Source organism: Aptenodytes forsteri, unplaced genomic scaffold (genome assembly GCF_000699145.1).
Source record: "Aptenodytes forsteri isolate BGI_AS27 unplaced genomic scaffold, ASM69914v1 Scaffold359, whole genome shotgun sequence".
In the NCBI taxonomy this organism is placed as follows: domain Eukaryota; kingdom Metazoa; phylum Chordata; class Aves; order Sphenisciformes; family Spheniscidae; genus Aptenodytes; species Aptenodytes forsteri.
In genome coordinates, this window is record NW_008795915.1 from 143,430 (window position 1) to 168,106 (window position 24,677).

The following is a 24,677-nucleotide window of genomic DNA, read 5'->3' on the forward strand; positions in this document are numbered from 1 at the left end:
TTGTTTCTTTTTTTTTTCTTTTTACAGTGTATCCTATTCAGTGCATGTCTCCGAGGATTACCCAGGTACAGTGCAACATTCTTGTCCATGACACATGTATGCATGTTACCACAATTTGCTATATTCAGATGAGAATATCTGAAAGGGTGTTGATGTCTTCCAGATGCATCCTTGTGCTAATAATTTTCCATTAGTTGGATTATTTTCAGTCATTTCTCCTTTTCAGGTGACATTTATCAGCTGGGTCAGGGTGAGAAAACCTGGTTCACAAGTTTACAGAGACCAGAGCTTGTGATGCTTTCCGTGTCTGGAGCCAACAGTGATAGGAGTGAGAAAGTGCCCAACTCCTCTTTGGCATGGTAGATAAAGCTTGATCTTTCAAGAGGCTGAGCAGTCTGGCACAGGGCCAGCAAAGCACTTCTGCGTTAGACCTTAATGAGACTACTCACGTTCTTCAAGTTAAGCCTGTGGACTGTGCATTGATGCTTCTCAGGGTCAGTTGGAGCCAAGGGTTTCTGTATGGGTATGTCTTTGGTAACGTAAGCTTGCAAAGCTGTTCCCAGCTGCTCAGTCCTGCCTCCCTTTCATTCATACTCTGAGCTGGGCTGGCAAAAGCATTTGTGTAACTGTGCAGCCAATCTAGACAAGGGGAATTAGTCATGTGAAAGAGAACCAGGCGAGAGCAAAAGCTAGTTTTCAGCTAGCTTATTTCCCTGATTTCCTTCACAAAGAGACTGCACAGATACTTCAGCTGGCATAGAGGTTAGCAGAAGCAGGAGAGGGAAGCCGGCAGACAGGCGTTGTGCAAGGAAAGGTACATGGTCGTACTGCTGGATTGCACCACATTGTGTATTTTGCACCTGGGAGTATTTAATAGTGTAAGTACCATGAATGATATGAAACCCTCTGGCCTTTTTTGATCTTTATCCATAACATCGCTGTAATATTTCTAAAAGAAGTATTTCTGGTTTCTTTTAGAATCTCTAAAGAAGTGAGGCTTTGATCTTCTTCACTGATAAGCAGTAGACTATGTCTGTTCAAAACACCAGTGTTTGAAGCAGATATAGAGAGAAATCAGCATCAGCAGTGATGCTAAATACAATGGATAATATGAAAGAATGCTAACAACCTTTATGACAGTTATTTTTTTTACCAGTAAAAACTGGAGGGAAAACTGCTACTAATAATAATCTGTTCAACATGTAGTAAGGGAAGAAACTGAGATTCATAAAATACAGAGTCATACCAGCTGTAAATTGATTTAGTGATTACAACATTGACCTGACAATGAACAGAGGGACAAATAGTTGGAAAAAATCTGCATCATATGTTATTAACAGTTTGTTTTATTAAACGTCAGTAATGGATTTATTCATTTCAGGGACTAAGCTATTATGAAGCCACAAAACTTGGTCTCTGGGAACCCCTAACTAAATGGCAAGCTGGAGCACTGAACCAGCAGTTACTCCCACAGCACATGAGATCTCATCTCCTGGCAGAATTCTGTCTGACAGACCTCAAACTTCCCTTACGGATGCTATTTGCAGCATGCCCTGATGGCCTGCAAGCCTGAGTGACTTTGGTGGCTCTAGAACCTAATGAATATTCTCTGCCATCACTCCCCATATTTTAAAGCCAGATAGAATTTGAACACTTTACACTGTAGCTAACTTGGTGAGGGGGGCGTAAACCAGCTGCACATTTACTGATCAAGGCTTTGGAAGAGCTGTTTTCATGCGTATCTCAAGCTTTTGCAGGATCTATGTTTGCTTTGTGTGTTAGGAATGAAAATGACTCTTTGCCATTTTACAGCTTTGATCGTAAAAATACTCATTTGACTTGGTGAGCCAGATTCTTTGTCTCCTCTCTTTGTCCTAAATCTCTAACTTAACATTACTGCTGATTGTGGCTCTCTTGTCTGGCATGTATTTTAAGAGGTGTTTCAGGGACACATCAGGGTGCAATGGTGTCAAGTCTGGGAAGCTCTGTGCTGATGTCCTCCTCAGCTGGAAGATGATCTTCAAGTATTGCTGCTAGCTGATAGAGTTCAGAGCAACACGCACTCATCAAATTAAATTTCTCACAGGATGAATCTTTACAGATCAAGGTTTAAGTCCATTAGTGCATAGCCATACCAAAGTTATATCCTCTGGAGATTAAGAGTGTGTAATACACAGTGGATCAAATTTGGAAATCCAAGAGAAGGCTATCAGAGTTGATCATCAGATATATTGCTAATGCATGCAATAAATATATGAAAATAGAAGAGATTAAGTTAGTATAGAAATTATGTTCATTCAGCCAAAAGTGATACCACCACAAGTAAATTTTAGATACTATAAGAAGAGCTTTGGGTACTGCATATACTCTAGCTCCCTGCATCGCTGTTATGTATGCAGCGTCACTGCTTTGGCACTGATAACAGCGTGTAGCTATTGCTGAATTGCTTCATAAAGCATCAAAAGATTACAAACAGCTGAGCATTAAATCATACCTATGGGAACCGTAATATGACATGACAACTTTCAATAATGGAAGGTGTTTGAAAGTTTCATAATTATGAGTGAAAGCTAAAAATATGCTCACAAAGGCACACTGAAGAACTTAATAGGAATAGTGTTGAGACAGTAATGTCTCAAAGTTATATATACATCACTGAAATTGTGAAAATATCACTGAAAATTTTAGAGGCAGGTAATAACAGTTCCAGCAAAATATCTCTGTAACTATTTTCTGATAACATTGACATGAAAAATAATGCTCCTAAGGAGCAGTTATAGAATATAACATCAATGAATAGACTGAAGTCCCGTTAATATGGGTGGATCATGACTCCTGTGAGAACCATTACAGCAGCAAGCATTTTGCTAATGAATATATGTTCGGAGTGATACATGTTGGCTGCCATAAACTTGTAGAACTGCTGTAGTCTTTTATCCCAGTGATTTGTGGGTTACACACGTGTTAACAGAAATCCTTTTCCTTAGACATTGTTAGATTGCAGCAGGGACGGAGAGAACCAGTTTGGCAGCGAATGGTTTGCTGCATCCCTCCACTAGGTCCAGGCGCTAGGTCCTCCGCTTAAGAGGAGAGGTGTTCCTGGGTGTAGTGTGTTAGAAACTGGATGTTGAAGAAAGCAAATCAAAAACAGTATCCTAATTTCCAGTTTCATTAGACTGATGGGAGGAAAGGAAAAAATTCTAATGGCTGCCAAATACAAAAGAAAAACAAAAACTTGGCAGTGAAAATCGTATTATCCAGCTGCCAAGAAAGAACGACAATGGGCATAAAAATATAATTAAAATCTATAAAACCTGTAATTGAGCAGTCCTTTTTTCCATATATGTATATCTTGGTAATTATCTATTCTGTACAGCACATATTGTTGTTTTTCCCATTTTTCATACAGCAGTAAGTTCTAGCACATGGATTTCCTTTCTCCCATCCATATATATGGGGTTAGGTATATTTAGAACCAAATGGTGGCCTCTCTTATTCCAGCTCATTAGACTCTATAGCAGTGAGTTACACTCCCAAACCTGGGAAGGGAATGGGCCTGTGTTGTATATGCCCAGAGCCATCCAGCATGGTGAGCCTGACACTGAAATGATGACAGCAAGGTGGAGCATGCAAATAGAGGCAAGGCAGGGATTCGTGGAGAGGGTGAAATGCAGCTGTCCTGGAGGCATAGTTGACAGGCTGTCCTGCCGATAGACAAAAGTGGGAGGAGGAGCGAATGCTGGCAGATGGCTAGAGGAACCCCATTTTATTTGCACGAAGCTGTGGCTCTAAAACATATCCCTGTGCCAAGCGCGTAGCCAAGCAGACACAGACTGAGCTGATGGAGCAGGTTGCTGTGCCCACTGGAGTGCAAAGCTCAGGGAAAAGTGGTGTCAGCCTCCTGCAGCAATTGCCTGCACGCAATATATGTATGTTGAGCTGAGCGCAGATCACTCAGATTACCTCGTGGGACAGCACAGGAGTGGAAGTAGGCGAAGGTGTGGGACAGTGTCAGACTCGGTAGATGTGTGTGAATGTGGCAGAAAGGCTGTTTCACAGGTGGCAGGCTGGGAAAGCCCCACGCACCTCTCTGTGTGCGGCAGTGCAGCTGCTAGTTTGCAAAGGCGGTGTGGCACACCTGTGCGAGAAGGGGGTGGCAGTGCCGGGGCTTCGTCTTGATACAGGCTGCTGAGAACCTCTGTAATACAAAGGATAATATTACTGAATATACTGCTCAATTAATGTTAACATCTTTAACATTTCACTGGAAACACTGTGGTCAAAGGCTTTGAGATTGCAGCAGTATGCTTAAAATGGCATGTGAGTTCATGCACTTTGCTGATGTGGGACCAGAGTGTTCAGAATTATGATAGACCAAGTCCTTGTTTCAATTCTCTTATTTGCCTCTTTATCTGTGATTATCTTAATTGTCAGCCTTTCTGCTCTAGAGCATAAGTTTCAATTCAGCCCAGATCAGTAGAAAACAAAATCTTATTACCTTCATAGGCAGTTCAGCAATTTATGCAAAATTAGCTTCATACTACATAAAAACTTGCTGCTCCTTGTTTGCTGTTACTAAACATTTGGTTGGAAAGCAAAAAAAGAAACCAAACCAAAAAAACAACACGCAACCTCCTCAGTCTAATCCCTACATTTTGGAAGAAAATTTGGGATAGACTTTCCATATTCATATCCATACCTAACATTTTTGTTAAGTGGGAGGAATTTTTTTTTTTTTCTCCTGAATCAGGCACAAGAAAGGTTATCCACTGATTAGAAGATACTTCAAACAACCTTTATGTGACTAGGCAAAATGAGGCACAGGTACTTCGCATAATGAGCTGTTAACACCCAGCTTTGAATGCAACCTTCAGTCTGCACAGCTTTCAGTGCAGTTTCAGTGTCAGGCATGGCAAAAAGCATAGAACAAGTCTTCATTTTGGAAAAGGTTGGCTCAAACCCCCATAAGCCTTGTGGGACGGTTCAGAGTAGTGCTTGGTGTGATTCACGAAAGCCATGACATCATACTCCAGGGGTTTGCTTGTATAAAATTTGGGTCCGAATCTTCCATCCTTTTGGTATTTTTCTTTTCGTTAGCAATTTCAAGGCAAAAGAAACACACCAGGAAGATGATAGTGCTCGTCTTCCCTAACCATCTGGGGAGTGGTTCTTTATGGTACAAGGGTGGGACAGGCAACGTGGGAAGGGGCTGGCAGAGCACAACTGGACTTCACCATGTGAGGTGTTTTTCTTTCGTAGATAACACTTACGTTTCCAGTTCTGATAACGATGAAGATGTGTTAGTTACAACAGAGCCAATTCCAGTAATTTTCCACCAAATCGCTACAGGTAATCTTATGTCCTGAGTGTTTTATCAAGTTCATATTTTGTGAGTAAAGACACAATGTTGCCTGCACTTAAAGGGAGATATGTTAATGTGTGCAGCTATACAGTTTGCTATTTTCTCACAGTCTTGCTGTAGTAAATTGTCCTACATTTCAGAATAGAAGAAATTAAAATATTTCTTTTGGGGATCACCATGATTGTGTAGGCAGAATGTATTTTATTTTTTTAATGTCTTGCAGTCTGTGCTAAAGCAATTCTCCTTGCAAGGTGCTTAATACTTCCCAATTATAAGTTTTCATGCTCACTTCCTTAAAACTTCACTAAATCTTCAGCGTTGGGGATGAAACAGTCTATAACTACCATTGCCTCTGGTGAATTATTTCAGGAAATTTCAAACACAATGGTTCAGCTGTTTCACTAAATTAGACTATAGAAAAAAAATACATTTTTTCTCAGTGATTTTGGGAACCTCTCATTTGAAATTATTTCCATACTTTAAAAAAGTATTTGATACATGTACTTTTCAGACATACGGGCACATTTATACAATACATAATCAAGATTTGTTCATATTCCATAGAGACTTTTTAGATTCTAGCAGCCAAATTCCCTGATGATTTCAGGCTGCAGGAGAAACTGCATAGAGCAGTCTTAATTCTGGCAGTTCTTCAGATAGGAACACTTGACTTTGCAGGTTTTTTATTATTATTACAATGCTTTAGGGCTTTTTTTGCGTAACAGAATTACTTTGAATTCCACTGGAAAACCAATATGATCTTCAGTCTCTGATCTCATTCATAATGATGTAAATAAAGAATAATTTTACTGAAGTCGGTGCAGTGGCACCCAAACAAAAACTGGCCGTTATAATCAGAAGTTTAAGATAAATTTTACTTGCAGGTATTTCTGTAATTTAAAAAGAAATACAGCCTGTCATTTTAAAGAGAATAAAATAAAAGAGAATAAAAACCTCTGTTTTGTGTAGAAGATGATCTGATATAATTTTGCTCAGGGGTATTGATTTTTCATTCTTTTATGAAGTATACAAAAATAATGAATGACACTAAATTGTAAGTCACAGTTTGGGAAAAACAAATCTCCTAGATGGACCAACTGAGTTTCATTTCACAGCTAAAAATATGAGTCTTCTGAGACATAGGGGCTTCTTAATTTTAGACTGTTGTATTATAAACTCTTTGATGCTTTTCATATCTGTAACTTATTGTTCCTTATTTGCTCTACTACTGCAACTAAGTATTTCAAGTCTACATATGCAAAATTATTTGACATTTTTCACAGATGTTCCCTAATTTCCCTTTTCTTTTAAGAATTAAGAAAAACCAGTGATGTCAGCTATTGCTTATCCATAAAATCAAAATTACAGAGGGAGAATGGAGAGGTATGTATTTCTTGTATGCATATTTTAACAGAAGTTATTTTAAGAAACAACAGAAAATAACATATGAAATGTTTACTACAGATTTCCTATCAAATGTGTGCTTATGCAAACTGTACATGTTTACACGTTTTAGAAAATGAGCATAGTTTTCTGGGTTTCATACGTGGATTAACCAGTGAATCACTTAGATGGGATAGGGATGCTGGCATCCTAGGAAATACGGTTTTGACGTTTATTTCGTTTTTTGTTCGACATTGGTATAGAACCTGTCTGCCCTTAAAATACAGCTCTCCTGGAGAGGTAGGTCATCATGCCATTACCTTTTAACCTACTCTTGCACATAGGACCACATCCCATTTATTAGCTCACTGCTGCTTCTTGTGGCCTACAGCAGCCCCACTGGAGGCTCTAGACCTCTGCATGACTATTCACCGTAAGTAGTGTCTGGAGTATTAAGGCCTTCCAGTCACAGTTGTATTTGTGCTGTACCTCTGGCATGGGTCCCTGACCAGTCTCACTGTGACATTAACTCAAGAAAGAAGTGGCACTAACATGAAGCCTACAGGGCTTGACAGTGTTAGGGGTTCAAAGAAAGTACCACATAGGCTCCTCCCCCAAGCAAGAAATTGAGCATTGTATCAAGAATTCAGGTGCTTGATTTAAAGATTTCCATTGGTAAGGGTGGTTGCTGAGTTTTTTGACGACTGCTTTTTAGGCTCCGATCTGTATTTGATCCTGGAAAGGGGAGATAAGCATGCCCAGATATGCTAATGTGTATGGTTGGGTTTTTTAGTAGATGAAACCTGATTTGATGTAAAAAGCTGCACTGGAAATACTTTGCTTCAACTGCCTCATCATTGTATTCAGTGCTTGGTAAACATTAGAAAAATTCAAGTGCAGGAAGAATTTACCCATTTGATTAAAAGCTTGAGATATGGTTAGCTTCTATAGGACAGAGTTCGAGCTTTTATTTTGTTTTTAGTTGAATGAGGGACTTAAATATGAATGTACTGAAAAAAAAAACACTTTAAAAAAAAGTCTAACACTGACCATTTCTGTTGGCTAGACAGTTAAGAGATTTGGTTAGGATAGGATGGGTTTGTCACTATTCTAATGTGAGAGTTTCATTTCTCTTTGTTTTGTGTGGAATTTTCGTTCAGTTGAGTTCTGTTTTAACACAGACTTCCCCTTGAGCTGAAGTTATTATAAAACAAAGAAGACTAAAATCACTTTGTTTCTTTTCAGTGAAGTAGAAGCAGAAATTATTTTTATGCCTTGTCATAGAAAATTGCTGTGAAATTGGCTGAAATACAGTTTTTGTTCTATGTATACATATAGAGCAGGAATTTAAAGGCAAAGGTAGGGAAATGGCATTAGAATGTCTGACCATAGAAATTGGTGATAAGGTTATATTTGACATTTATGAATATATGGGATTTAGGGGTAACTTCTATTCTTTGCTTCATGCATCTGATTTCTTTTGCATTATGGCAGTTCTGTGCAGGACGTAAATACAAAATAAGCAGCAAGTAGATCATGTTCAGGTTGAAGTGAAGAATTATGATTTTAACAGGTGTTCTTTAAGGGATCCTTGTCGGCATAGGGCCTAGAAATGCATGTATTGTGGGAAACAAGAATTAATATCTTCAAGCAATTACATAATTATAAGTAAAGGTTCCATTGGTGGGAAGCAGAATATAACTCTTCAGCTCATGCTGAGTTGCAGTCTGTACCAGGATCAGTTCTATTTACTTGAGTGCAATTATTCACAGAGCAGCCTATTTAGAGCAGGTTTTACTTGGGTAAGCATATTACTTTCTAATCCTTAATTTTCAAAGCTCAGAACAGAGCCAGTCAGAAAATTAAGTTTGAACTTTTCTGGCAACAGGCTGATACTTCCGTTAAAAGTAATAATTAAGCAGCAATGTGTCAGTTTTTCACAGAAGGGAACTTAAAGAGATCTCATGCTCGGACTTGAATTATTTCCTTAAAATATTAGACTGATTTACCAGAATAAAGTAAATTAAAATTTTATTAGGTCACTGAAACACCAAATTAATTAAGTCCAGAACTCGTCGTGGTGGGTAAATTATGCTTTGTTTAGCAAAAGCATAGCATGAAGTATCCCTGCATAGTCTCGTGAATTCCCCAGTACCTTAAAATACCACACTGTGTCTGTAGCCAAAGTATTATTTCTCCAACATATATTCAGGGTGTTTTTAGGTACCCAGTTAGTAGGTGCTTGTTTTGTCTGATATTTCACTATTCTTAAAACAGGCCCTTAGTACTCTTCTGGAAAAATGATACTAAAACATCTCTTAATAAAGAGTGCTATGAGCTTATTTGTAAAAACATAATTCCTGTAGTTAAAATTAGAAGTACAAATGCAAGATAAGCATATCACTTGTATCATTGTTAACTTTCCTTTTCCAATAAGGAGTCACGGCACAACAGCACAGTTGAAGACGACTCTGAAGGAGATAATGATTCTGAGGAATTTTATTATGGAGGACAGGTAATGGAGGAAATTTTTGCACACATTTCAAGAAATTAATATTTGAAAGCTTCTGTTGTTCATTCCATTATAAATTTATGATAATTAATTTCTTGCGTTTATTCAACATCGAATAGAATGCCATGTGTATATATACATAGTATTTTATAGCAGAAATATTGAATATGTTATACTGTATAATTATATCAAATTTAAAATAAGATTGGTTTGTTTACATTTGCAAAGCTGTAAGAATAGAAAAAGCAAGTACTCTTCAGAACGTTTGAAAACAGAAGCCAGTTGCTTACTTCCAGGAAATAGATATTCACTCTTTAAAGCTTATCTCATTATTGATACAAATGGGAAGTCAGGCTGGATCCAAATCTGTTTCCTTCTGGAGGATTGCCATTTTGTAAAGTCAAGAGCACTGCAATTTAATGGTAAAAATGGTTATTACAAAACAATTTTGATCTAGGCAATAGTCCATTCTTTTTCTGAGGTCTACAGTTAAATTCACCTTGAAAAATGCTGCATATTTTTAGATGAATGTACTGCTCTGTGTCTTTCCTTCTTGTTCCCTTAGCAGAATTAGTTATTATTACATTCTCTTACGTATTGCGAAATAAAATCTCTTCATCTCTTTTCCTTTTCCAGTGTCAATAGAGTGCTTCATGCTGCTAGTCTCTTTATTCAGATTTTTCTCATCTTTTTAGTCTGTCTATTGCCCCAAAGGAATCATTCCTCACTTAAGTTATTGGAACTGTTTATTTCGATGAACATTTTAACGAATTATGATTGCTGTTTATGAAAGTTGTCACTGCCTCAGCCTTGAGGCTGAAGCCATCCATGCCCTGGCTGCGCAGAGCCGAGGCTGCAGGAGCACACCGGCAGTGCCAGCCGGTTGGGTCAGTGCAGAGAGCGTGGGATGCTGATGAGCAGGACATCGCTGAGCCGCTTATCTTGCAGAGCCAACAGCGTGGTGGGGTTTGAAAACAAAATACATGCTGAGGTGCTTAACTGTAAAAAAAAAAAAGCACGCCCCTAAAAAGCTATTAAAAGTGGTATTGATACCGGAACTGAAAGAATGTATTTTCAGTGTCAGAAATAACTGACATGGAGTATTAATGCATGTTCACTTCAGAAATGACTACAGGAATTGCCTCCCTTCAACTGCTGACTCCTCCAGCCCTGCAGAGCACTGGGGAGGACTGTGTGCACATACTTCAGTGCAAAGAGCAACGTCTTATTTTAATCTGCCTGAGAGGAAAAATCTTCTGATTTTGCCCTGTAGTGATGAGTTGTGTGTACTGGCTCCATTTTTCAACTCTGCAGTAACCTCAAGGTGAAGAAAAAGGCAGCAAACAGCTGGGAGTGCTTATTTCTTGAACAAGCACTAACATTTGGTAAAGGATGTCTGCCAGTGCTCAAATGAATGAATAAATATTAACGCTGCCTATAAGAATTGAACACAGAGAGCAGTACATCATTTTGCAAGGTGTAAAAGAGCTGTGTAATAGGCAGTACTAGTTAGAATTTAGTTGCCTTATATTTGAAGTGGAAACTACATTGTATTGCATTGTCATTTTTTTAAGGTAATACATTTAATTGAAGAAATTATAACTGGCAAAAAAAAATACAGTTAGATCAGCAATAAAAATAAAATATCAGATGATTGTGAATGTCTTGAGTATAGAATATTCAAAAAGCAAAATAAGAAGAACAAACAAGCAGAAAAAGACATCATAGAAAGTATATTTAACAAGAGAGAAAAAAGGAAATTTTGAATTTAAAATTTCATGGTCAAAAAGACAAAATTCTGGATGACCTGAAGAATTAAAGACAATATTGAGGACAGAAAATGAATAGGAAATCAGGTAATGAGCAAAGTCCCTCGAGAGATGAAAACAGTCCTTTTTCAAATAAAGTGATTGTAAGAGTTATTAAGTGAGCACCAGGTGTATTGGGAAGACAAAATAGTTGACTGTATATATGGAGAACAAGCAAGGCAAGCTGCTTCATTTGAGACAAGTCTGTGCTGTGCCCACAGAGAAAGGGGACAAAAATACTAACTTTAGCAACTAGAGGGAATAGATGCCAGTGTAATTGTGTGCAATACAGTTGGGAAGGGTGGATGTCAAGGATAATTCTTAACATTTCTAAGTAGTTACAGCTGGAAAGACAAGAGAGCAGCTGGTGATGAAACAAGGAGCGTGGAAGATGGGAAATGGCATTTGATGGGCAGTGAAAACAAGATACGACCTTTTGGTCATAAATTAAATGTTTGTATCCGCTTCCTAGGCACCTGCTTGTAATCCTCCCTAAGGATTTAATGGATAAATACTTTAAAGTAGCTAAGTGATTCAATAGCCTAAGTCCTATTGATTTTCAATGGGATTTAGGTTTGTAAAACACTTAATCTCCTTTAAAAATGCAACCTTTTGTCATTATGTGGGACAAAATAATCTGAATCAGGTCTCAGATTAAAACCTGAGACTTTCTAAACACCGACACTTTGGACACAGCAAAGTTATCAGATTTTTTATCTTTTATATTCACTTTCTCTGAGATTCTTTGTTAATTCTTGCTTTGAATCTCTATCTTCCGCATTTCAAACGAGAACAGGAGATTGAAACAGTAATACTACTGCCTTTGGCACTCTCTCTCCCTCCCTCTTGTGCTTCAGTTACAAGACATACTTGCAAATGCAGATCAGATATACAAAACTCTGGCAGTCTCCTCTGCATACATCAGCATGTCTGTGGCACTAATTCAGAGGTGGAAAATACTATACTGTGGTCTTATAATTTGCCAGAACACTGCTTTGTTTCCTTTTTGAGCTTGTAACCTCTTACCATCAGAAAATAGATTGGAGACAGCATTATGTTGAGCAGTGCAGTGCTCTGCATAGTGTTCTTTTTGGATTTTACTATTATTGATATGTAAGACTAATTAAAAAAATGTGGTTTAGGACCAACAAAGGTGGTTGGTGCACCACAGCTACAATTTGTGAAATGATTGCTGTGCTCTCTTTGGAAGCAGGACAGCAATTATTTATGCATCTTTAAAGAATTCATCTTTGAGTAAAAAGGATTGATTTTCTCCTACCTAAAGTGAAAAAAAAATATAATAAATGTTTTCTTTCCATGCTCTTCTACTTGGAAAATTGTTCTGACATGCCTGCCCACACAAGAGAGGGATACTTGGCTTATACCCTTTTGGTCATGAATATTGTTTCTACCTTTGATAAACAAATGCTCATGCTATGCTGATGAGTTCTGTGCCTTATATTTGAAGAGTTCTAAGTCTAATCAAATTATTCTTTGCTAATTTTCACATGTAAAAAGTGATCAGCTGATTAGTATTTTAATTCTATTGAAATTTATTTAATTAGAGTGAAATGTACATCACCAGATATCAGAGCTGAAAGTGTCACAGCACTGGTCTCCTACAGATTTAGATATACAAACGGAAGAAAGAGTACTGCAGTTAGATATGGTTCTGCAGTAGCAGGAATTCTCTGCAGGAATTCCTGTATAAGGAGATAGATATATATGTCTAAAGGGGTAAATTACACTCTTGTGCTTTGCTCTCTGAATTTGTCAAAGGTACAAGCCAAATCCTACTCTCATTTCTGAATCTGTCCAAATCTAGGGAGCTCATCAACTTTTGTGGAATTACTGTCATTCTGATTGTTGTAAAGAAGTAGAATTAGGTTCACACAATCAGGAGCATATTGCTTAACGAGAAAGTAGTGATAGACTGTGAATAGATTGTTACAAGCCTAAAGAGCTATTTTGGTCCTTGTAGAAGATAGGAGGATATCAATTATTTTGACTTCATACAGTCCAACCAAACCAGCTCACAAGTTTTGCTTTATAGTGCAAGCACTAACATAACTGTTTCCATTTTTCCTGTAGAGTTTGAAAAAAATGGGGATGATGTCTAAATACATGTTTCTTTACACCTTCTGTGGTAAAATACTTAAAATGGGAAAATGTTCTTTATTTTTTTTTTTTTTTTAATCTGATATTGCACTGGTGGATATAATACAGCCAATGGGTAGACTGAAAATGTAATTTAGATGCTGAGACACTTGGTATATAGAATAGTTTTCATGCTTCTCTTGTTGACCCCAAGCCATTCTGTGTCTAATATGTATGAGAGTGTGACAATAAGCAAGAGGGAGCAAACCTTTGTCCTGTAGTGGCTGGACCAGGGTGATATGACTGGAGACATCTGGTTCTTCTCCTACTTAACAGTTTTAAAATGCACAAGTGTCCCAGAACAAACCCCAGGACAAGACAGGACAGAGGGATCAGTCCTTTGCAGCTTCTCTTCCCACGAACAGGAGTGGGACCCTCAAAAAATTTCAATGCAGAGCTGCCTGCTTTGCAAATCTCATTGCTTAGCAGAGCTAGACCACCTCAGTGCTTTAGCTTATCAACACAGTGTCCTTTCTGAGCTTGGCATTAAGGAGTCTTTATGCAGCATATTTTGCAGGGCGAACTTTCAAGAGGCTAGATCAGGTGCCAGTAATGAAATAAATAAGAACTCCTAGGGTTTTTTTTTTCCTGGTAGGTTAGCTATGATGGAGAACTTCACAAGCACCCACAGCTGGAGGCTGATTTGACAGCAGTGAGAGAGATCTATGGACCTAATGCAGTGTCTCTCAGGTATGTCATTGACTTTTCCTTATTGTGGAACCTTTAACATTTTGGAGATTGAGCTCCATGTGGACCTTCCCTCACTGCCAAAGCACAAGTCTCTTCTGGTGATTTCTGCGTATTGTGTGGCAAAAGGAAGGAGCACTGCTGGCTAGCAATAATGCTGGTTTGGGGGTTTGTTTGTTTGGGTTTTTTTGTGGTTGAATACTGATATAACTGGCTGTGCTGAGAATAAGCCCTGGAAGCCTGTTGAAAATATCATTGTCTTTTGCAGTTCAGTCGGTTTTTGATCAGGCTGTTGTATTTTGTTGAAAATTACTATTAAGCATTACTCTAAACCCTCGTTAAACTCCTCTTCTGTCATGTTCTGTCTTTTGCCCTGGAGGTGAACAAGAAGAATGATAAGAGATTTAGTAAATGTTTTCCCTGGGGAAAGATTGGAGGAATTGGATTTGTCTAGTCTGGGAAAAAAGAGGAGGTCATAATAACAGTTCTTCTTCTTCAGAAAAGCTGTTTGTAGATAGGAGGAGTGATCAAATATTCTCTATTGTCATCATGAGAGAGACAATAAAAAACTTAGTTGTGTTAGCAACAAACAAGAATTTGATTAGATTTTAGGAAAGCTTTTTAATTGTGGGAATCTAAAGTATCGTACACAGGGAAGTGGTGGAACCTCAGTCAGATGTGGATTGCAAAGTGTAATTACACGAAAATTCTGTTGGGCATATATGAGCGTGCATGATTCTGCCATAGGGCATAGCTGTATGATATTTTTAATATACTTCAGGTCTTTTATAACTTCATTTTCCATCTATGCAATCTTAATAATTTCATAAAAGTAACAGGTAGGCAAGATGTAACAGACCTGTCAGATGTATTACAAAGAAAATATCAAAGTTGTCATACAAACCAAGTAATAAAATAAAGAGAAGATGATAACCTTAGGCATACATATATTGCAAGTAACAATTTCCATTGCTTTGTTATTTTTGTCTAAGAAGAGGGCGCATGTCTAGAGCTATGGTGTACTATACCTTTTCAAATTAAGTGGAAATTTCAAGGACCTGGGGAATTGAAATACAAATAGTTGTATATGGGTTTAGGAAATGAATGAGATAAATGTTTAGCTGCCAAACTGATAACTATGAAATTGAGAATACCTTGATAATAGGCTCCCTCAAGCTCCTAAAATTGAAACATTATATGTAACCTTTTAAAAACTGTCATGCATCTAATTTATTGAATCAACTGTTTCATTGGAAGCATTGTGATCTCCTTGAGCTCACTGTAGGAGAAATTGGCATCTGTTGCTGCTTTTGGCATGTGGAAAACTTTAATGCTTCTTCCATTCTGTTGCAGTTGAAAATACTCATAAATTCTTGGAAATGACAAACACAGCATTAAGCATTCAGTTTCATGCCTCTCCTGCAGCTCCACTTCTCTGTGGAGAGAGAAGTCTGTCTGACAGTGACACCCACTAAGATGCATATTTCCTAGGCAGTTGACCCTCTTTTAGAATCTCTTGCTGTCACAGAGTCAACTGTACATACAAAAGTGAAATTCCTATACCTGCATGCTTTTCACCACTGCCCTTTGAAATCTGGCCACCAAGGTCTTGAGAAAGACCTCTGGACCAACTGATCCAAACCCTTCGGTATCTATTTACATTGCTTATGCACTGCTGGACCGAAGACCTCTGGGAGCTTCAAAATCAAGATGTGTTCATGGAGCCATTGTAGGTGGCAGATCAAAAGCTGCAGGTGCTGGAAGAAAACATGATTTCTTCCCCTCTTTCAGCTTGGGGAAGTAAAACTAGAGTCAGCATCATGTGTCTAAAATCTATTTTCTAGGATGGTAATGGAGTGGGGGTAAAGGGATTTCAGTGACTATGGAAATTCCACAGTTATAACTTATTTTTATCTTATCCTTTCTTGCACTAATATTTCTGTGTTTCATTAGTTCAACTATGTTTCTGTTTAATTTATAAAATTATGCTTGTTCACAGCCTTTTGAATCTCAGTTGCGAGTAACACCAGCCTGAGTTCATAAATATTACTTAAGAGTTCATAACAATCTGTTTTTTGGATCTTCTGGAAAATGAACAAAAAAACGTGAGGCCACTGTTGTGTAGGATAGTGGCTAAGCCATTCAGTAGGAGGAAAATTTCACTCTTTCAAAGCTAGGTCTTCAGTGAGCTGTGGGAGGTCAGCGAGCACCTGTACCTGTAGCTCTGGGTGAGCGGACGCTGGAGCAGCTGTCAGGGTTGCTGGGAAGCCTCCATGTAACACAGCCCTGGCCAGCCATTTATCTGCCCTGTGTATGCCATGTGTGGATGCGTGTGATCTAGAGAGAGACTTCGTGTTTGCCCTTACCAGAGAGAACCATTGGGATGCCAAGGTTTGGTGGAAGGGGTTCCCTCCACCATACTTCACAAGAGGTCAAGGCATTTCCAGTGTGAGCTAGGTCCTACCATAGGCTGAGAGGCCACTTTGGTAGGAGGTAGTTATATTTACAAAAATATTTTTGTATTTCAAAATTACCTTATCAACTTATTTATGCATAACTGCTACTGTGCACTGTCTTAGTCTAGTTGGATAGAAAAACGTGGAAGTCACTGTGAGAACAAGCATATAAATGCAGTGTAAAGAAAAAAACCTGGTGACTAGAAGCTGATCTGTGAAAAATTGAGAGTGATTGCACTTTTACAGTATTGTCCACTTAAGTAATTTAAATGAAAAGGAAAGCAATTTTTTATTTAGGTGTATGAATGAGTATTTTCTAGTCCTATTTTTCAGAAGTCTTCAAGTACGTTGGGGGAGGGTAATCAGAATGAGTCAGAAAATAAGAGGCAGAAAAGTCACACTTTAAATGTAAGATTTCAGATGGCAATGAAACACCTATGAGCATAAGTTAAATCTGAACTTTGGGGATTCCAGCAATACTACACATAACAGATAAAATAAGGTAACTATTGCCTTGAGGGCGTTACAGGGCAATCTTTATGTTTTGACAAACAAATGCTTGAATGTATGAAGCAATCCCACAGGTATAATATGCCACCCTCCAGGCTATGTTGTATTTGTCTTCAGTGATTTATCTCAAGCCTCTCCTTAGGTTACTGGCTGTTAACCTGAAATACTTCTGAAAATTAACTAGGGTTTTCTTTTGTCATAAATAGGAGCAGCATGTGACCATTATTGTTTTCTTGATTTATTTGAGCAATACGCAAGACAAAAATACATAGCAGCAGTAGAAATAATAGAATTTGTGGGAATTGGTAGGAAAAAAGACTTAGTCTGTTTAAGCAAGATCCACTGAAAGAAAAAAATTCAAGAGCGGACGGTTACCCACTAGGAATATTGATCCAATCTATGTAAATGTGTATTTTATAACTACTATTATTTTACAGACAAGATTATCCTTTATAAAATCTTCCCTGTTGTAAGTACTCCTGAATAATAGAATTTGTGGGAATTGGTAGGAAAAAAGACTTAGTCTGTTTAAGCAAGATCCACTGAAAGAAAATTCAAGTGCAGCGGACGGTTACCCACTAGGAATATTGATCCAATCTATGTAAATGTGTATTTTATAACTATTCTGATTTTACAGACAAGATTATCCTTTATAAAATCTTCCCTGTTGTAAGTACTCCTGGGCTGAGGAGTATCTCAAAGAGCTCTAATGCAATGTAATTCTTTCCTTTCAGGGAATATGGAGCCATTGATGATGTAGATATCGATCTGCATATTGATGTTAGCTTTCTTGATGTAAGTAATCTAATCACAGAATTACATAATGATCTTTAATACCCATTTAATTCTGCTACACACCAGACTCTCTAGGCAGTCACTGAGACAGTCCTTTTTCGGAGGCTTGATCTTCACAAGTGGCTGTCACATTATTGATTGCTACTCAGTGGAAAGGTTTCCTTTTCCTTTTATGATCACATTGTTAAAATGCATTGTAGGCTTTATTTACCGCATGTGTATTTCCTTTCAAACATGCTTTGTAAATGGTAAATGTTTTAACTGATATAAATGAAATACATTTCTTTTTTTGCTATCCTAGATGTTAGTTAGGTGAAAGCACTTCATAGAGTCCTGGAGGGAAGAAGACCTTGGCTGGAGCTCTCCTGTGTGCTTCTCAACTTCTGCAGCTGGTTAGGGAGAGGCTTGAGTGGCAAAGGAGACATAGGACAGTGGTGCTGTCGACTGGCAGCATGGCTTCTGTAACACTTATGCTGTCATTAACTCCATACTTCCTCATATCATCTGTGCAGTAACTCCCTGTCCTCTAGATAGAGAATAAAAATTAGTGGTTTTAGGGGCATCATTAGCTTCTGCACAGATATGTCATATTCTCAGGTCAGCACAGCACGTAAGATAGTTGTTCTTGGGCTTTTCTGAAATTTAAGAAAATCTGATCGTACCTTGAATTATTTTGATCAGTCTTAAGGAGCAAAAGTTTCCTTTGCCCTGTGTTATGGGATGAGTTTCCTTTCCATCTTTATTAGCTCCTTTGCTTCTCAGCTTTGAAGCAGTATCTCTTGATAGATGGGAATGTGTTTGCCTGCACTGTAGATGTAGTGTTGTGTATAAACCTGTGCTCAGTTTAAATGACCATACTCAACAACTGGAAGCAATCTAACACTGCTCTTAGGGGCATCAGCAGTTTGTCCTAAGTCTCAAGTTTAAAGTTGGAGTAGATATTCCACGACTGGGTAAATGGATGGATGGTGTTTATAACGACCCTAAGGTAGACTGACAAAATGCAGCAGTTCCTCATGATGACTAATGGTGTCTGTTGTTTTCTTTTTATCTTGAACTAGGAAGAGATTGCTGTGGCTTGGGATGTAATTCGCACAGAGCCTATAATAGTGCGATTGCACTGTTCACTTACACAGTACTTAAATGGTCCAGGTTAGTCTCTTGTGTATTCTTCATGTGCCTTGTATGGTGTCTCGGTCTGAGCCATGTACTAGGTGACAGATACTCATTCACCGCCAAATCTTTGACCCTGCATGTGCTCAGATCTACTGCTGAGAGCAGTCCTACTGGTTTGAAATTATGCTTACATATATTTGCACGGCTAGGCCCTCAAAAATGACATAGGCATCTAATTTAAACTTTCATAGGTTGATTTTTGGAACTTGTTTTCCTGACATCCTTTGAAATGCAACTGCTTCCCCTAGGAACCAGGGTTAAGGAATAAAGATCTACAGTTTCTAATATGTGATTTCCTGATTTTGGAAATCAGGGATCATCTGCACAGATGAGATATCACTGATAAGGTATACTTACACAGACCTGTGCAGCACATTAATGTGCCCTTTTTCATGCACCTTTGAAGAATCGGGACATGATAATTATCCTTTCAGCTTCTGATTTCTGTATGACTCTGTGAACTCTGGGAATCTTTAGATTTGAATGAGTTGTTAAGTGAGTAAAGCTTCCTCGTGAGAGTAAAAATGGTCAAACTCCTGAAGAATCAACTGATTTTGAAGATTTGGAAACATTCATATGCAAGAGTCAACTTCAGATATATTTTTACAGTGGGAAGTCAGAACTAAGTTGCAATTTGGATCATAACTTGCCCGGCTTTGGACGCTTCCAGTGCAAGCTGTCAGTTCAGGCTTGTATCTGTGGGAGAATTCTGCCTCTGGAATATGAATAGATATTTCCAGTCATAATTTGTTTAGCAAAATCTGTCCCAATGAGCTATTTTTATAGGATACGTTGCCTGCTGATGCTAACTATAAGCTATATTCTGTTCCTTCAAATAAGCATTTCATTGCATCAATCTTTTTTTTTTTTTGCTTGACTTTGGTCTTTTTGTCTGTATTTTATTGCTTCAATCTTTTTTGTAAATATGCAGATCTTAAAATATGTATTTGCCATAGCAAGTAGCAGTGTTAGTATTCAGAATATTTCTATCAAAATGTAATTTAAAAAATAAAAAAGTGCAGCAAATAAGAGAAGGTGAAGAGTGAAGAGCAGCATGCAGTAAGGAATGATCTAGTGAAATGAGAAGTAACAAGAAGATATCTTCTGCACTGTTGACAAGGTTAAAATGGGAAGCTTAGTTCGCAGTCATGCAGCTGACTGATTGTGGGAGTGCCTGAGTACCAAGAAAGGCAAGATCAAGGCCAGAGGCAAGTGCTTCGCTGATACTGGTTTTATGAGCTCAGCTGCTGTTGCAGCCATATCTCTTTATTTACCAGGAAAGGACAATGAGATCCACCATCTTTTGTGTTAACAAGACCCTTTCTCTGTGAATTCCTCTTCCCCCTTAAATATGTTGGTTTGAGACCTACTGGGTCAGAACTTTATGCTACATCTTTTTCTCCTATAGTATTTTCTGTTGATTGATAAAAGAAGCAGAAATGCAGTATACTCCAAAGCACTACAGGGGGTATTCGTACCACCTTGTAGCTGTGTAATATCCTGATTTTAGACAGTCATTCTTCTAGTTAATAGCTTGTCTCATTATTGTACTTGTGGGCAGTTTCTCCCATGTGCCTTAGAAACCTGTCTTAGGTGAGGATGAATCAGCCTTCAGAGGTACAGGGCTGTCTCCTCTGGCTGTAGAGCTTAGACAACAATTGTAGTCTAGATGTCAGATTTTAAGATTGCTGGTCTAGGCATGACGATTCTCATTGAAAATACTCACCCCCCACCATGTGTCCTAAATTTGACAGTCTAAAGACATTGCTACCCCTAATCAAATCATTCATCCCTTTTGAAAAAGTCATCAGTTTATCTTTAAAAGATGAGATTATATTTGAATAATAACATTAGGGAAAGGGTATCTACAGGGCTTTGAACTAAGTGACATTGGGTGGCCAGGTTGGATATATTGTATTTTATTTTTAATTTATTAAAGCGAAATTAAAGGATAAACTTTGACATTCTGAGTAAAATTTGGCTTTTTGAATGATCAGAATAATACCGATTTTAAAATACTGATTTACTTTTTCTAATAAAATTTGAACCAACCCCAGATTTTTTGTTTTCATTCCTTTTTTATTTTACTGTAGTCATTACCACCTTATGTAATACGAAGTATAAAGTCAGTTCGTGCTTGTAATATGTGTTAGCTGTTGTCCTGCCTTGAGGACCTGAGGCGGTCTCAACAAGTGCTGGATTCCATCTGCCACTTCTATCTAGTAAATGTTATTAAAGGATTTTAGTAATACCAGGAGATAATTTCCAGTCTTCACCGCTTCACCCTGTACACTTTCAATTTTCTGACGGATGAATATAGATATACCAATGTTAGGATGGGTCTTGAGGAAAATTCAGGGTAATTCTTGGCCACTGGAATTCATATATCAGGCACTTAGATGATGATTATGGATCTTGTATTAAAACCCAGAAGGAAAACCCAGATACTAATTAATTCAGTTTATTCCACTTTGAGTTTTCTTCGTAGTCACAGGAACTGTAGTGTGTAAAGACTACTTACTTGGAAAAAAGTTTAAGAGGTTAGGCAAGATGAATTACCAGTCCAGATACGTTTAATCTGATGCTGCTCTCTAGTACTTGCATAATATAAAAAACAAAGACACATTTTTGTAATCAAAATTAGTGGGAAGATACACATTTGAGGAAATTCAATTTCTAAAATACTTATTTGTAAAATTACAAATTATATTGGCTGATATCCCAAAAAGGACCATTAATTTCTTAATAGGCTTAGGTGACATGCCCACTTTCACCATTGCTTCAATGGCCTTGTCTATAGTAAAGGTGCAGATAGAACAGGATCCTTAAATCGGACTTATATGGTCATGAGTTCTTGATTATTGCCTTAAGTTCATATATCAATAGTATCTCCTTTTTCCGTAGTGCCAACTGTGGATGTATTTCAGATCTCTACTAAGGAAAGATTTGGGCTGGGACATCAGCTGAAAAAGTAAGTCTAGTAAACCCCTGGTTTTAGGCAAATATTACGCTCTTTAGTTTCTGGACCATGTCAAGTAGGATAATATTCACAGGTTGTCAGGTTGGTTGGATCAAAGTGTTTTGAACTTGTTTTTCTTTAAATAAAAAATAAGAGGATTTGCCTTTTTAAGTTCAGTTTTGACAGTTGTTGGGGAGAACCTGATTTGTGCTGCCTGCCAGCATTTTCTGTCACTTTGGTGCTGTTTAGGAAGTAAGCTACAAAAGTTCAAAAGACTGTAGCTAGGAGTGTTCAATTTCATGTTTCTGCTTAGATAGTGAAGCCTCTGGAGCAGGAATCTTTTTGAGCATCATGCATACCCTAAGGGGGCTATGCTTTCATGGTGGCCTCTGGGATGTACAACAGTAATTAGGCCATCCCCGTTTTGAGGACAAGAGGGAAGAATAGTTGAAAAAATTAGCAGTTTCATGTGTTCATGGTACAATTAAATTTAATAAAATTTTGCTGAGTCATCTTTTCACATATGCTTGTGTATGTGTAATAAAATAACAAGAATATAGGCTTTAATATCTGACCATTGCAATATTAAGAATCCCTTAAGAAAAAAAAAATCTTTTGCTTTTTGGTGTTTAAAGAAATTCAGTGCAGCATTTTCATAACCTTACAAATGAAGCAATGTTACTAAAATCTCTATGGTACATGACTTTGAAGAAAAAAAATAAAAAGCTCCCCAGACATGAACAGTCTCTTAAAACATTTCAGTACTTAACACTGTCTCTGATTTGTGCACCAGTTAATTACTAAAGGTTCCCGTAAGACATTTTCAAGGACATAGCTGCATAATTCACAGTTGAGCAGAAGTCAGAATACTGACTGAACTCCATGGCCCCTCATGGCTGTGGCAACAGGATATTGATCTTTGAAGATTCACTAGATTTTCAATAAAGTCCATACCAACTTCCACTTTGACTTTATCAGTCAGAGACCCCAAATGCTAGATTAGAGTCACAGAGTAATTTGGCTTGGAAGGAGCTACTGGAGATCACCTAGTGCACCCTCCTGCTCCAAGTAACACTAACTTCAAAGTTAGATTAGTTCACTCAGAGTCTCAGGCAGCTGAGCTGTGAAATCTCCAGCCTTTGTGGGCAAACTATTGTACTTAACCACTCCTCTCGTGGATGTCTTCTTTTTATAGTCTTTATGTTTTTTAGCTTTCCTTGCTACAACTTGTGACCACTGCCTTTTGCTGTCCATCTCCGGGAAGTGTCTGGCTCTGTCTTCTCTGTAAACCCTCTCTGGGTAGTGTAATACTCGACATCCCTACCTTCATGTTTGTGCCTTAGGAGAATATGCTCCTACTTGAGCAGTGTGTATACTGTAGCCTGCCTCTGTAGTCACTGGAGAGACAGATGCCTGTAGTTGGATGGGATGCCTTTGAATCAGTTTGTCTCTAGATCTCCATGAGAGGCATACCTGCATAAGTCTTGCAGTGGTTGTTTATGCAGACTGTATTCTCAGTAAGAGTTCCATGTAAATTAGTTTTATGTGGAAAAAAAGGCATTTTTGAGGAGCTGAGGCACCCAATCATCAGTCCACATACATGACAGAAAATCTCTCCCTGTAGAGTGAGGAGATTGCATCATGTTGCCTACGTGGTGAACAGAGACACCCTAGTATTAAAGTGAGTATGTCTTGGCTAGGATAAGAAAATCTTTTTTTCTTTCTTAATTTGCAGAATCATGCAGACGTTTGTTACACAACAATGGAAGAACAGCAAAGAGAAATCTAATTGTACGCACAATAAGAAGGTGTCTGACAAAAAGGTGAAATCCCCTCTGCACATCTTTTCTACATTGCGCAGGTAATAGCAAGGAAAATGAGCTGTTAACACCATATCCTGTTCAAAATCCACAGCAGACTTCACAAGGTGAAATGTTGACTTTTCTCCACAGAGGAGTGCTCTATTTATATCTTACCTCATGGATTTCCAGTCCTTGCCTTGCATGACATAAAAGTGAACTAGGTACTACTGCAGCTTCTAAAACTATTTGAAGGCAGAGCATTTCAGTTCCCTGCTCTCTGAAACAGCCATGTTTCATCTAGAATTGGAAAGAATTAATTTTATATTATTTAACTTGTATTTGCATCTTTATAGCTTGGTAGCATTTGACTGTTACTTGAATAGCAAGAATATAAATATAAGTAATATATACAAGTAATATATAACATAATAATATATATATTATATATATATAAAAAATTTTGTGGTTGTCTAGCTGTTCTTTCCACAGCTGTGCATATTTTTAATTTTTTAAAACTAGAATGGTCATTAATGAAAGACTGATTTTTAGAGCTGCTGAGCGCCCATGCCTCTCCACTGTTTGAGTACATTAATGTTCACTACTTCTGAAATGCAGGCACAGAATTTCAAAGAACAAGGCATTAAAAACATGAGAAGTAGCTTATGAATAGTTCATTTGAATTCATTATCACTTCTGCCAGTTACTTATACTCTTAAGTGTGTATAAAATCAGGCTCTGATTTTACTTCTTTCAGGAATGTGACTGTTTACTCTAGCATGTTTTCCTGCTTATGAAGGGTTGACAGATCACCCCTTCTGTGAATTTGAATCGAATGTTTCTTTGAACATTCCTTCTTTTTGACGAATTTTGCCATTCTAAATTCTGTGTATAAAAAAGAGAGGGAGTACAGCGATCACTCACATCAAAGAAGGGAGGAATGTCAAAGATGACAAAAGATTGTCTTTTCAAAGCTAGAAGAGGAAGATGGTGTTTTAAGTAGAAAGCTTACCCATTCCCTATCATGCCACACACCGTTGCCTAGCGCAGGCTGTAGCTTAGGCTTTGGGTTT

General features: G+C 37.9%; 1 protein-coding gene across 1 annotated transcript in view; it reads left to right on the forward strand.

The window, feature by feature from the left end:
* Nucleotides 1-24,677, forward strand: part of PARP8 (poly(ADP-ribose) polymerase family member 8) — a 114,673-nt gene that overhangs the window by 52,275 nt on the left and 37,721 nt on the right. The window contains exons 2-10 of the mRNA XM_009284618.1: nt 28-65; nt 5,260-5,349; nt 6,675-6,745; nt 9,183-9,260; nt 13,818-13,912; nt 17,610-17,670; nt 18,732-18,822; nt 21,751-21,817; nt 23,541-23,666. Of these exons, the coding sequence (XP_009282893.1) occupies nt 28-65; nt 5,260-5,349; nt 6,675-6,745; nt 9,183-9,260; nt 13,818-13,912; nt 17,610-17,670; nt 18,732-18,822; nt 21,751-21,817; nt 23,541-23,666 (717 nt within the window). The remainder of the gene's footprint in view (nt 1-27; nt 66-5,259; nt 5,350-6,674; nt 6,746-9,182; nt 9,261-13,817; nt 13,913-17,609; nt 17,671-18,731; nt 18,823-21,750; nt 21,818-23,540; nt 23,667-24,677) is intronic.